The following is a 14,222-nucleotide window of genomic DNA, read 5'->3' on the forward strand; positions in this document are numbered from 1 at the left end:
CAGTCTGTCTATAGACAAAGTCTATAGTGATGCAGCCATCAAACAGGAAGCTTTAGGTCACGTAATACTTCCTTGTGCTGACAAGCTTTATGGAGATGCAGAGTCCAATTCCTGGAAGTCCATTATCTGTTTTAATAAGGGCAAATTAAACCATCTATACAGCCAAGAAAAGGCCAATCATCAAACCAGCATGTCAAACTGACTTCTACAGAATCCAGCTGTAGAGTTTAAGACAACAGTGAGGAAGAGCTGAGGGTCATTAAAGACAGAACTGAGTTTCTTTAATACCTGCAGTTCTTTGACACAGGTAAAAATTAAAAATAAAGATGCAATAAAAAAAAAAAAAAAAAAAAACACCTAGATAAGCTTCACTTCTAAACTGAAAATGTGAACTTTTAGTATGATTTAACAAGTTTAAGACATTTTTCCCTCTCAACAACCAAGGGTTGATTAAATGTCTTTCTATAAAACATAGATCAAACATTTTGCTCTAACAGAATAAGGAAACAAGGAATATGAAAAAACAAAACCAGGCAGGTTTGGTTACATAGATTTTATTGGACAGAATGGTCACCAGGGCTACAAACAAGAAGAAGCAGATGGTCGAAGCAAACACCAGGGGGAGACCTCACCTCACTGCAGACCGATCTTTTGACTGGAACATAGTGTGACAATGATCATCTTAGTGCTTATAAAGTATTTGGGGGGGGAAAACAAGTCACAAAAGCCAGAGAGGATGATGGTCTAACCTCAAATGACCTGACCAAACTGAAAGCGGGAAAGGGGGATCCATGAAAATAACACATGCAACAATATAAAAACCAACTTGAACAATGTAATTTCTTTATCTAATATCAAAAAACAAGGTGGGAATGAATCCCCTCCCCCCCTTTTAGGTGAGAAATACACAGGGTTCACATGGCTAACATCCAGGAACAAAAATCAGTCAATTTATTCAGCGGGTAAACTGTACTAGATACAGGGTGTGAATAGAAACTATCTGGACTCATCTTCAAGACAGCAATAAAGAACCATATCAGGGAGGTCTGACATTAAGGAGCTTAACAGTGGCGTAGATAGAACAGTAACACCGAGCACTCACTCAAACCTTTCCGTCTCTCCCCCTGAGTTCCCAGCTTCACCTGTCTTTTCCTTACAGACACCAGATGGTTTACAACTGTATTCATCACTACTAGATATATACGGTACAATGGTTCACATTTTGCATATATCTGTGCATTACACCATATTTACTTTTTTTTATTTAAACAATGTCAATTCATCTCCAACACCTAGTTAAGAAGGGATAATCGGGGAGAGGGGTAGAAGTGATACGGGTTGAGGGAAGAACAAAGACAAAGTAGGGGGAGGTGGAAAGAAAAAAACAAAACATTCTTAACAGGATAGATGGGAGGGAAAGTGGTCAGATTGCTGCCTGGTCGGGTAAAAATTCAGCAGCGGGTTTCATAGATGCCAGAGCGGCCGATGTACCGCACCCATTTAATAACGTCATGGTCACTGTAGTTGAGCTTCGACTCAAACACCTTCAAGTAGCGCACCTTCAGGCCAGATGGAGCAAAAGGAACCTGCAAAAAGAAGAAAGAAGTTTGAACAAGATGAGACTTGTGGACCACACAGGCTGCTTTGGTGGGAGGAAATGAAACGGCTGGGGATTTGATGAAGATACTGGAAACATTTTATCCATTTCATCTGTCTGATTGGCTACAATACGCCTTTTGATGTTTTTCTACATTGGTTTATTTTTAGTCGAGAAAAATAGAAAATAAACTGAAAAGACAGAGAGACAAATGGGAGATAAATCAAGTCTGAGGAGACCAAGAGGGGGACAGAAACCAAAGGATTATTACCTCAAAGTTCATAGAGATGGGAGGCCTGGCCCATTTCTTCTTATCGTTGGTGGGCAGCAGCTCAATCTCAGCACTGATCTGAGATTCCTTCATTCCAGCCATACGTTTAATCCTGCAAACACAAAACATGAAGTGAATTGTTGAAAAACAAGATGTGACATTTGTACCTAAAAAATAAAATAGTTGGGAGAGTGCAAAAATTGATACAAGAGGTGAGTTTGTTAATGAGGTGTTGTGACTCACTTCCAAACAATGGCGTTCTCACTGGCCTTATATTTGGCTTTTCCCTTCATGCAAATCACCTGCACACCGCTGGTGTTGAGGGGTGTTGGGATTCGCACCTGAAAAATAAACGATGTTAAAGTGTGGAGAGGCCAAGCAAAACTGCAACACATCACAGTAAATCGGGTTTTAAGTTTCATTTACATATTAGAAGAGACTTAAAGAGCTGAACTGAGAAATTAACTAGTGAAGGGACAATTGGCATAAACTTAAAATTGATTCTTTTCTAGATGCGACTCCAACATTATGATAACACCATGTTTGTGTGTGAGAGTTCAAATTTGTCAGGTATGTTTAAACATACAAGGACTTAGACTCTGGATTTTCCAGTGTGCTTACCAGAGGTCATGTTAACCAAATATTTTCCATATTTGACCCTTTAAAAAAAATAAAAATCTAAAAGACATTTAGGATTTTTACGAACAACAACTTAAACCCTGACCACTTTGTGACGATGATGAAATACAATGAAGGGGACATAAACTCAGATTTTATTATTGTTACAATTAGCTGTTTTGACCACATTTCCTCCCACTGAAGAAAGGCTTCGTCACATCAGGACACCTCTCATCTTCTGACCACTTCATTTAGAGAGAATATTAAACTGTTGCTTAAGTGGCCATCTAGTATGGTGGTGAGGTATAGATACAGCCTCTTGGATATTCTTATAAACAGTGACAAGTCATTGATTGGTGGAAAAAGTACAAGACTTTATGACTACAGCCTCTGCAGGAATCAAACTAGACGTTTAATCATGTAAAGCATGTAAGCAAGAGGAAGCTATGCATTTAGGGCATAGCTGTTTTCCATTTTCATTTAATCATTTATATGTTAGAGTCGTTACTGGGAAAACAGTCATTTTTTGTGTTCACCGTAGAGAAAGAGTTAAATGCATTCACCTGGTTGATTTACATTCTCTGCTCTGTTTGTTCAGACTCAATATTAGTTAAAAAGAATAAAGATAAAAGATTCAGAGAGTTTAAAGTGAAAGTCTATTGCTTACCTTTACAATATAATAAGCAAATCACAAAACAGAAAAAGCACTACACGGTGTAATCCAGAGGCTGCCATCTAACACCTGGTTTTTATACATAGACTAAGGCCCCGTCCACACGAAGTCAAAACGAACAAGAAACGCTGATATTTTCCAAAACGTTTGCCGTAAACACGGAGACGTAAAATAAATGTGAGCGTCCACACGAATGCATGAAAACGCTGCAAAATGTATGCCAGGCCTGTAAGTGGCGCTGTGGTGCCAAAGCAAAAATAAGCGACGAAATGTTGGGCATGTGCACTAATATTTATACATGTTTGCCCTGCGGGTCCATTTTCGTGTTTAAGTCAAATTCAGGTGCTGAACTATGTCGTCGATATTGCTCTGTTCTTCCTGGAGATATTCCAGAAGAAGAAGATTCTGTTGTAAGCCCGACAGCAGGGTGAGTAGCATTAGCAGCAACGGCGCCATTAGATGCATCTCTTCTCTAGCACACCTGAATCTAACCTCATTTAGCCCAACAGAGGCATGTAACGAGCCACTCATTTGATTCAGGTGTGTTAAAAATGGTTGCATCAAAAAGTTGCAGGATAGTAGCTCTTGAGGAATGGACTTGAGCACCCCTGATCTAGAGGGATACATCCCACACTACAGTAACTTCATATTTATGTTGCTTAATTTATAGAATCATTAAAACCCTGTTTTAAACTAATCTGTCCTATGCTGTAAAAACATTTTTTTTTCTAAATAAACAATTCTTGAAAAGAGATCAGAATTTACCTCAAGTGGCATGAACAGATCAAAATCCTTATTTGGTAAAAAAGTTGGACAGAAAATTCTGATCAACACACCTTTTATAATAAATAATGTCAGATTAAAACAATCACAGCTTTAACGCTGTATATTGCAGGCCAGTCACAGATACCAGGAGCTCACCTCAATCTTCTGAGCCAGCAGGGAGGGTTTGAAGTTAGACTTGATGACCACTTTAACTTCCAGTTTAGTGCGACCCACCTCTCTGACCAGAGGAATAACTCGGAATGGAAGAATGATGTCTTTAGTGGTGCGATATCTGCAAGGTGAGAGAGAAAAGGTTATAGAGCAGTACATTCATTGTTTGAAAATCTTCACACAAAAAATTGCAGCTCAAGAGTGAAACTAACTGACCTCATGAGCTCATACTCTCCATCAGGGGGGATGAAGCTGATGCTGCGCTCAGAGTCAAACTTACTGAGACGAACACACTGGTGGAAGGTACAGTCATCAATTGCTATGGACTGCTTCCCACTGAGGAGAAATGTAGAGGGGAAAAAAACAGTTATTAAAAGAAACAAACTTGTACTTTTATTGTCCATATTATTATCCATAAGTTGGAACACACAACATATGAACACATACAGGAACATGGATAGTAGCAACACAAACAGGTTGAGGTTATGTTTAGGTACTATTCTGAAATTGTTTGGGTGAAAGCATACAGGGAAAAAAAAGATGGGAAGCTGGCTACACAAAACATAAAAAGGAACATTTTATCAGCTAACTTTTCAACAGAGTATGAGATGGTTATATACTAGAACAGGGATGTGTGATGATGTGGGGGGGAGAGGAATTGGTAGCACAGTACCTTCCTCCCCCTAAATCACTGAGGTACAGCACATAGAAAAAGAAAGGGGAAAGACAGGAGAGATCCATGCAAAGGAAAGCAAAGAAAAGGGGGGAAAAAAACAACTTGTAAAGCATGACTGGTTATAAACAGGCTTAAAACACAACAAATTAAAAGCTTCCTTTTTATTCTGACACAAAACTTCCTTTTTTTTTTTTCTTAAAAAAAAAAAAAGGTTTTCTAAAGAAAGAATCAGTCAATGAAAATACAGAAGTGAGAAAAGTAGTTCAACATCCTAAAAAGTATTAATTAACCAAAGCCATGTTTCGGGATCAGAGCCTCTTTGTTCCATCATGTACCTCTTTCCTGCATCATCGGACGCTCCACCCTTCCCTTGTTTGTCGATAACGATCTTATCGTTCATGCCAAACTTGCACTCAGGCATTCCACTCAGGTAGCTCTTCATCACAACTCGGCCTGACACGTGTGCACTTAGGACTTGACCTGGAAGGGAGATACAAAACTAACCATTCTCACACAGCAGCAAAAGGTGACCTTTTGTTAAAGGGCACACATTTTCTTTATCTTTGAAAACAGTACAACTCAAGGACCTCAGAAGGAATTGTTGAAAAAGTTAATTGGCAACTAGCTTTAGATAACTGGTCATGCTGCAACTACATAGTACATTTTTGTACATAACAGACCTATCAGAGAACAAAAATAAAATGATAAAAAAAAGAATAATTTGTACTGATAATATTAATGTTAGTGAAACCACTAAGGTCATCTGTCATCAGCATCAAGAGGGAAAGGAAAATAAACAGACCTTGAGGCGACATGAGTAGATTAACGCTTTCCAGTACATCCAGGAAGAGCTCGTTGCGGCGATACTTGATGCCCTCACGCCGCCAGCCGATCTGCCCCGTCACCTGGCTGGTGATCTGAGACTGCTCTTCTTTTGTCTGACAGTCAGAGGGAAGACATTATAGCAGCCAACGAAAGGAACAAAGACAATAGGTTTTTTCCCACAAGGTAAGCAGATAATTGGCAACATGGAAAGGTGTTAAATATATTAAAGATGGGAAAGAAAAGGTAATCTAAGCATATTACCTGATGCTGAAGGATCCAGAATCCACACCAAGAAGCAAAGAAAGGAAAAAAAAAAAAATTAACACAATATAAACAACAGAGACAAAAGTGCATGTACAATTATTTAAAACCTTTATATCTGGATCATAAAACTACTTCATTTGAATTTTCCTGTTCCCATTACCACAAAGATTTCACTGAATCAACAGGACACACAGAATCAGGCAGCATACATTAAATGTACCTGTCCCACATATTCAGAATAAACTAAAACATACAATGTAAATTTTCCATTGGTCATAAACAGCCAAGTTTGTTTAAAGATCAAATCAAAGTAAAGGATTTAAAAATGTGATCCAAGTGTAAACATGTCTTGCTTACCTGTCCCTTGATGCCCTGTTGGGTGATGAAGGTCTTCAGGGCACCTGTCTCTGAATTCTGGGGGTAGCCAAAGTCCAGGATCTCTGAATAAACAAAACAGGAACAGATAACCTTCAGTGAAGATAAGAAAACCAATCTGGGACGAGCTATGGTGAAATAAATGAGCCCCGACTGAGATGTACTAACTTTGAATGTGACACAGACAAGGTTTGACAACAACAACAAAAAAAAAACAAACAAAAAAACAAGCAAACAACAACATTCCTGTACAATTTTAAATATAAAAGCACAGGTCCAACTAAAAGAAGGTTTCATAATCTCGTCCTACCATCCAGCAGCTCATAGATGAGCACGAAGTTGTTCTTGATGTTCTCCTCACTGATTTTGCCAAAGTATGCCGTCATCACATCACACATTTTGTAAAGGAACTCAAACACCATGGCGGCGTTGACATTCTGCTTGGTGACGGCTGCCAACCAGATGTTGGAGCGCTTGACATGGAAGAAGCTGGTTCGGGCAATGTTGGTCACCGGGGACCGAACCTGCTGCCGGGCGTGGATCACGTTCACACGGAACGCATCCACAGCATTACGCCTGCAAAGGACAGGAGAGAAAAGTTTTTTTTTTTTTAGGTTAACAAAATAATTTAAAAACAAACCCTGCATACTTTAAGGTAGTCTGTAACTTTGGATTCCTACATATACCATTAGATACAATGTGTACACTTTAGCTGCTACTAAGAAAGCTACCCCAGGAAAACGCTGCTTCAAATAATATGAATACACACAAAGAGTTGTACAAGGCATTTCAAGAATGCCAGAGTGAAGGATTAACATCTTAAAACTTCTTTGGTCAATTTCTCCAAATAAAAAGATAATGTTTACGTAGGGGAAGATAAAAACCTGCATGATTATTTCTAATGTGCATTGCCAAACTTAATGTTCAAGGAAGCACTACTGTGAATATCCAGTATAATGAGAGCAGCACTTATACACTGCCTTGCAGAAACAGCAGTAACACATGTTCCTAATTATGTCACATTCCAATGTTCAACGTAATCCTGTGGGAATTCAGGTGGTGGACCAATGAAAAACACCAAAAGCTTTTATGGCTTTTCAAACTATCTTACGTATAACATTTTCTTTTTTTTTCCTTCTTAGTGAACAGTCTATTCCTACACCCATAGAACCGTTGTTCATTACGGTATTGTTCCTCAGGCTTCTTTTAAAATTATGCAAGGGAGTTTTACCCTTTTTTGGTAAACACTCAAGTACAGTCAGGCTAGATAGATAAAGTATTTAAACATCCCAAACTCTAAATCAGATTTTGGTCTGGACTTTGATTTGGCCATCATATCATATTTTTCTTTGATCTGAATCTATTGAAACTTTGGCTGCATGTTGTAGGGTTGTTCTCCTGCCATAAGAAGGACCTTCACTTTCTAAATGACTATCTTCCAGTATTGTCTTGTATTTAGTCCCATTCATCTCCCCCAGCTAAAACCCTCTCAGGCATTACGCAGAACATCTCTGCATTTACTTTAGACCATGACTTTTTTGATCAATAATAAAAAATAAATTTTCCCTTGAGTAGATTTACTGCTGCTTCACTGAGATGTCAAATAAATGCGCTTCATTTCATCCCCATTTTAACCCCACAGCTGTGGCCCTGTCCTTTCTGCTGTGTCCATTGGTAATTTGCTGACTAACATTCTCCAAACCTCTGAGGCCTGTAGGATGGTCCACCACATAAAATCCGTATACAATAGTTTAGATAATGCAACAAGAAACTTTGTGAAAACTTTGGCAAGGCGCTGCAGCTAACAGTATATGACAGACATGTCGAAGGACAATCAAATGAAAAAGGTCCCACTTAATTTATATAAATTCTTATGTCTCCAGCCAAATACTGCACTACTAAATATGCTACGTTTAAGTTTCAGATATGAAAAAAAAAAAAAAAAACTCAGAAAATTATTTTAGTCAATGCTAATTAAGCCACATCACACACCAAGTGTAACCTTACAGAATTTATAACAAATGTTTCCTTTTTGAAAGGAACGGCAGAAAGGAGCACCAAAGTAACTTTCATAGCCCATGCTCAGACTACATGCCAGGGCACTAGCTCAGCTGGTGAAGTATCCACAGTCTGGCTGTGGTCAAACTCCTTGATTTCAATTGATTTGCAGCTTGATTTCAGTAAAAGGTTGTCCAGTAATCAATGTATGTAGAGGTGAGACATGCTTACAGGAACCATTGGCCTTTTAACCATAGCATAAAGGCTCATGCAGTTCAGGGGTCATTGATCAGTGGCCATGAGGGGGAGGAGTCATGCTTTGAAAGCTTCAGGAACTCTTACCTATTTCTACATGAGGGGCCAAGATGAACAGATGGAGGAAAATGGTTAAACAACAATGGTTAACACGGGATAGATAGGAGAAACAAAGGTAACAGAAGAGGACAGACAAAAATGTACAAGACATTTTTGTGCATCATGTAGACAGAGTGAGAAACATGGTATATTGTTCATGATGCCATATTTGGAAAAAGGTTATCAGCATTGCTATGATCTTTACACAGTAAAGTATCCAGTACTGAATAAAACACAGCTGCAGTATTATTTCTAGTAAAGTCCAAATCCCAAAAATAAACTTAATTTCTAAGTTTTGCTAGTCAAATTGACCACTCAGAGCACTTTACACCTGAGCCGCATTCAGCGCCCCACCCATTGAAACAAAGATTCACAGAATGCTAAACAATGTGGGGGTAATGAGCCACCGACGACCCCTGTGATTCTTGCTATGATTGAGAAGCCCAGCTCCCAATTTATAAGCGCCATATACCCGAAATAGTCACTTACCCGAATATTTCTGAATGACACTGCCTGCAACTAGGGCCTTATTATCTGGGTCACACAAAAGCTGAGCATTTAGGACCATATTTTTTAGGCATTTAGGAACATAAATTGGGTAATGCAAAACAAAGCAAAAAATTCACAAGAAACCAAACACTGAAGCTGTATATGCTCGTCTTAACTTACAAAACAAAAGTCCAGATCACCCCTTTAATTTCAGACATGGACATCTGTTGGCTTTTAACCATTTAACTAAACAGTATTTTAAAACAGCATTTGAATCCAAGAAGCTTAATACAGAACTTGTTAACAGACTTATTGTGAATTTAATGACTCACTGATACATTTAAAATTTTCCTCACAAAAGCCTTTGGGTTGGTTGCACTTAAACCCCTAATATCATACAGGATTGATACATCTAAAACATCTATGAATGTTTGCTATAAACCAAAGCTGAAAAAAGGGACTTTCTGAATCTTTGACACCTATCAAGGTGTCTTCAAACTGGTCATAAACATTTTAATCACTCCATTAGAGCCTCATAAAGATGGTGTGTTTATGGTCCAACATGACCTAATCTTGATGGTTTTTCTCTAAAGCAGAAATCACTACAACAAAATAAAGCCTTGAAAACATCAGTTTGTTTGTAATCTTTATAACTCATTTCATTCACAGAGTACAGGTACGGCAAACTTTTCAAGAATATAATTCATTGAATTGTTCTGTACATTCAGTAAAAGAAAATTTAGTAAAATTAATCAACAAGGGAAATTAAATATATGACTTTGAGAGAAAGACAAATGTCTGTTTAATTTTTGTCATGCTTATAAATTGCATCAGGTTTCAATACTTCATTGAAGGTCTTGTTCATATAAAAAGAATAATCCTTCTTCTGCAATTAGGAATCAGTTGATAGCTTATTTCAGATTGACAAAATAACACCCCACACCACTGAAAGCAAAAATTATCTTGGATTCATAAATCTTTAGATGTTTTTGTTAAACGAAAATTAAATTGTCCATTAAATGTATAACGTGAATCCTGTGGATTTGTACTCCCTTTTCATGAGCTTTTTCTCCCATTTAATCAGCAGTCCAGGGAAGGCCCAAATTATAGCCCATCTCAACTGCACACATAGAAACAACCTTAAATGAAAACTGTTTTACGAGTCATAATATAAACACCTAGTGTATATGTATTTAAGTGAAGAAACACTAAAAATACGGATGATCAAAATATGCTATACAGGCAAATGACATCAAATATGACAGAAGATAAGACATTTGGGGGAGAAAAAAAAAAACATGTCATGACTGAGAGCATCGAGTTTAAAATAGTGAGCAAGACCTAGGAGATGAAGTACCAAGAGTTGCATGCTGATGGTAAATAGATTTATAACTATCCCTGTGATATATTTCTATGGGGGAATAGTTAATTTAAAGAGGTCTAGTCTGTATGAATGTTTTTATAGATATATTTTCCCATGCAACAGCACATAATCTTAAAATTTCAGGGTGAGTGAACTAAATCCTTATATCAGACAACAGGGAAGGTTATATAATTAAAACCTACAGTTTTTATCCATGCTTCACTTACAGTAACTGTTAAATCTGAAAGGATAGGATTTGACAGATACTTGCAAAGCAACCGTTAGAGTTAAATGGAGTCATAATATGTTACATGTACTCCTGGCTTAAATGTATTTTAGCTCCTTCCCATTAACACAACAAACAGTAACTTACACAGGTTCAGGGACATAATCCTCAGATCTGGGATAAACCCCAGACACTCCACCCACACGTTAGATTCTCACTAAAGTTTCCCAGGGATCTACAGGTGCTGGTCATAAAATTAGAATATCATGAAAAAGTAGATTGATTTCAGTAATTCCATTTAAAAAGTGAAACTTGTATATTATATTCATACATTACATACAAACTCATATATTTCAGATGTTTATTTTGTTTAATTTTGATGATTACAAATGACAACAAATGAAAATCTCAAATTCATCATATCAGAAAATTAGAATATTGTGAAAAGGTTCAAAATTGATGGCCCCTGGTACCACACTCTAATCAGCTAATTAACTCAAACCACCTGCAAAAGCCTTTAAATGGTCTTTCAGTCTAGTTCTATAGGCTACACAATCATGGGGAAGACTGCTGACTTGACAGTTGTCCAAAAGACGACCATCGACACCTTGTACAAGGAGGGCAAGACACAAAAGGTCATCGCTAAAGAGGCTGGCTGTTCACAGAGCTCAGTGTCCAAGCACATTAATAGAGAGGCGAAGGGAAGGAAAAGATGTGGTCGAAAAAAGTGTACAAGCAAGAGAGATAACCGCACCCTGGAGAGGATTGTGAAACAAAACCCCTTCAAAAATGTGGGGGAGATTCACAAAGAGTGGACTGCAGCTGGAGTGAGTGCTTCAAGAACCACCACACACAGACGTATGAAAGACATGGGTTTCTGCTGTCGCATTCCTTGTGTCAAGCCACTCTTGAACCACAGACAGCGTCAGAAGCGTCTAAAGAGAAACAGGACTGGACTGCTGGTGAGTGGTCCAAAGTCATGTTCTCTGATGAAAGTAAATTTTGCATTTCCTTTGGAAATCAAGGTCCCAGAGTCTGGAGGAAAAGAAGAGAGGCACTTCATCCACGTTGCTTGAAGTCCAGTGTAAAGTTTCCACAGTCAGTGATGGTTTGGGGTGCCATGTCATCTGCTGGTGTTGGTCCATTGTGTTTTCTGAGGTCCAGGGTCAACGCAGCCACATACCAGGAAGTTTTAGAGCACTTCATGCTTCCTGCAGCTGACCAACTTTTTGGAGATGCAGATTTCATTTTCCAACAGGACTTGGCACCTGCACACAGTGCCAAAGCTACCAGTACCTGGTTGAAGGACCATGGTATCCCTGTTCTTAATTGGCCAGCAAACTCTCCTGACCTTAACCCCATAGAAAATCTATGGGGTATTGTGAAGAAGAAGATGCAATACACCAGACCCAACAATTCAGAAGAGCTAAAAGCCACTATTAGAGCAACCTGGGCTATCATAACACCTGAGCAGTGCCACAGACTGATCGACTCCATGCCACGCCGCATTGCTGCAGTAATACAGGCCAAAGGAGGCCCAACTAAATACTGAGTGCTGTACATGCTCATACTTTTCATGTTCATACTTCTCAGTTGGCCAACATTTCTATAAATCCTTTGTTTTTATTGGTCTTCAGTAATATTCTAATTTTCTGATATGATGAATTTGAGATTTTCATTTGTTGTCATTTGTAATCATCAAAATTAAACAAAATAAACATCTGAAATATATGAGTTTGTATGTAATGTATGAATATAATATACAAGTTTCACTTTTTAAATGGAATTACTGAAATCAATCTACTTTTTCATGATATTCTAATTTTATGACCAGCACCTGTAGAAGCCTTTCAGCATGCTGCAGTAAAACATACCCTATGTCATCTCGGTAGACACGGGAGATGAGGACCTCCCCCTTGTGGTTGTAGATGAACAGTCCTCCGATCATTGTGGCTGCTTCTCACTCCCAGCGTGCCATGATGAAACCAAACTCCTCCTAAGAAAAGACAGACATTAGGGAAGGAAACGGGCTCCGGAAAGACAGGATGATAGAGAAGTGAGAGCGGCCAACGGCACAGAGAAGCATTTGTCCCTGAAACCCGCTTTCTCCATCTTCCCCTCTCTCACAACTAGACATCCTCTCATTTAGAGCTGAATATATCCTGCAGCTGTGCTGCTTTTGAAACACTTGACTCACATATTAACCAAGAGTACTTCAAATCAGGACATTCCTTAGCTTTCCTAAAGAAGATCAATTGCAGATTAGCAGTCGTCAGATTGAGGCAGGTAGCTGACTTTAAAGCTGCTCCCCTCTTGCTCTTTGATTCGATGAGAATTAAATCAAATTTATCACCAATAACCCAAAATGATCAATTTATATTATATGTTGCTGTGGCACAATTTATTTGCTGTGACTTGGATTTCAAGTCATGGTGATCTGTTCTAGCTGAAAAAAAAATCTGAAAAAGGGATGAAGGACATCCATGAAATTCCATTTAAAAACAGACTGGGCTTCAGATGGCGTTTTAAAAATTAATAAGATAATTACATGTGAACACTTTCGAATGAAAAAATATATAATTAAATAAATATCAAACCAAATGGGGGTTTATCCACAATATATTGCTGAAGTCAAGATGTCTGCTCATTCAGGCCATTACTTAACGACACCGAGTTTCTTTATTTATTTATCTGCAGTTAAAGCAGTGTGCCATCGATATTTGATTCATTGCAATCACTTTTGATATAAGAGAGCGTCAACGAAGATCTGACCTTCAATCCGATTAAAGCAGCGGAAAAAAGCCGAGTGAGGAGGGTAACGGGCTAATTTAGCTAGCCATAGCAGGCTAGCTATCGGGACTGCCAAGCGGATTTCTTAACGGGCTTCCGGTGAAAAGAGCACTGTGGAAAAGGACACGACAGGCTCTCAAATCATTAAAAGTTATCAATATGTTTTTTTACAAGAAATATTGCAACATATAAATCACAGCTAACCCATAAGGAGACAACGTAACTGGTCACTTCTGCCGAGTGGAACAAAATGCCTCCTTTCCGTTATCACATAGCCTACCGCTGCTAGTTTGACGTTAGCGGCTAATGTTGCTAATATTAGCATTTCCGAATTAAAACGCTCGCTTTTTTTACCTGACAATTACCACACAACAGAGCATTGAAATAGAACCGTGTTTGCATATTTACCCCAATTATCTCACGAAAGCCGCCACTGCTTTGTGCCCGAGTCCGCCTCGAGTGTCCAGCGTATTCCCACCTCATTCACCCGCAAAGCTTCTCTTCTTTTCCCTGCTGTCCTGCTAGCTGTCAGCTGACCCGCCGTCTTTACGCACGGCCGTTGAGCCGTGACAGGAAAAGGCGCGGCTGGAGCACTGCACAAACCGCACCCAGGCCAACTTATCATAAGCAAATGAGCGACTAATTGCCTCTTATAGGGTTTAGATATTAGTCAAGGAGCACATCGTTATTTAGGATGGCAAATCACCCTGCCTTCATTAGGAAACAACACAGGTCTGAACTTATCTTAAATATTAGTGAGATGCAGT

The 14,222-nt window shown here is 38.7% G+C and overlaps 1 protein-coding gene across 4 annotated transcripts; it reads right to left on the reverse strand.

Annotated features, from left to right (window-relative positions):
* Positions 1–538: 538 nt before the first annotated feature.
* On the reverse strand, positions 539–14,163 carry LOC119773959 (AP-2 complex subunit mu-A). 4 transcript variants are annotated; one of them, XM_038271201.1, is made up of 14 exons: positions 13,864–14,163; positions 12,540–12,661; positions 8,576–8,581; positions 6,546–6,811; positions 6,218–6,300; positions 5,858–5,863; positions 5,574–5,709; positions 5,107–5,251; positions 4,769–4,786; positions 4,312–4,431; positions 4,081–4,216; positions 2,112–2,209; positions 1,869–1,980; positions 539–1,586 (listed from the first exon to the last, which is right to left on the reverse strand). In XM_038271201.1, the coding sequence occupies exons 2-14, from the start codon at positions 12,611–12,613 to the stop codon at positions 1,452–1,454; spliced, it is 1,335 nt and encodes a 444-aa protein (XP_038127129.1). In that variant the 5' UTR covers positions 12,614–12,661; positions 13,864–14,163; the 3' UTR covers positions 539–1,451. The 4 variants fall into 4 exon arrangements, with proteins under 4 accessions (XP_038127129.1, XP_038127144.1, XP_038127137.1 ...); XM_038271216.1 differs by lacking the exon at positions 4,769–4,786 and having other exon boundaries at positions 13,864–14,159; XM_038271209.1 differs by lacking the exon at positions 8,576–8,581 and having other exon boundaries at positions 1,197–1,586; positions 13,864–14,158.
* Positions 14,164–14,222: the final 59 nt, after the last annotated feature.

This window comes from Cyprinodon tularosa, unplaced genomic scaffold (assembly GCF_016077235.1).
Source record: "Cyprinodon tularosa strain WSP-4 unplaced genomic scaffold, ASM1607723v1 ctg12, whole genome shotgun sequence".
In the NCBI taxonomy this organism is placed as follows: domain Eukaryota; kingdom Metazoa; phylum Chordata; class Actinopteri; order Cyprinodontiformes; family Cyprinodontidae; genus Cyprinodon; species Cyprinodon tularosa.

What these genes read in the sequence shown, in the direction of transcription:
- LOC119773959 (XM_038271201.1), bottom strand. Translation starts at nt 12,613, where the DNA reads ATGATCGGAGGACTGTTCATCTACAACCACAAGGGGGAGGTCCTCATC. An exon ending in TCTACTCATGTCGCCTCAAG is followed by an intron (nt 5,252 to 5,573) that starts GTCTGTTTATTT and finishes TCTCCCTTCCAG; the next exon opens with GTCAAGTCCTAAGTGCACAC. An exon ending in GAGAACGCCATTGTTTGGAA is followed by an intron (nt 1,981 to 2,111) that starts GTGAGTCACAAC and finishes TTGTGTTTGCAG; the next exon opens with GATTAAACGTATGGCTGGAA.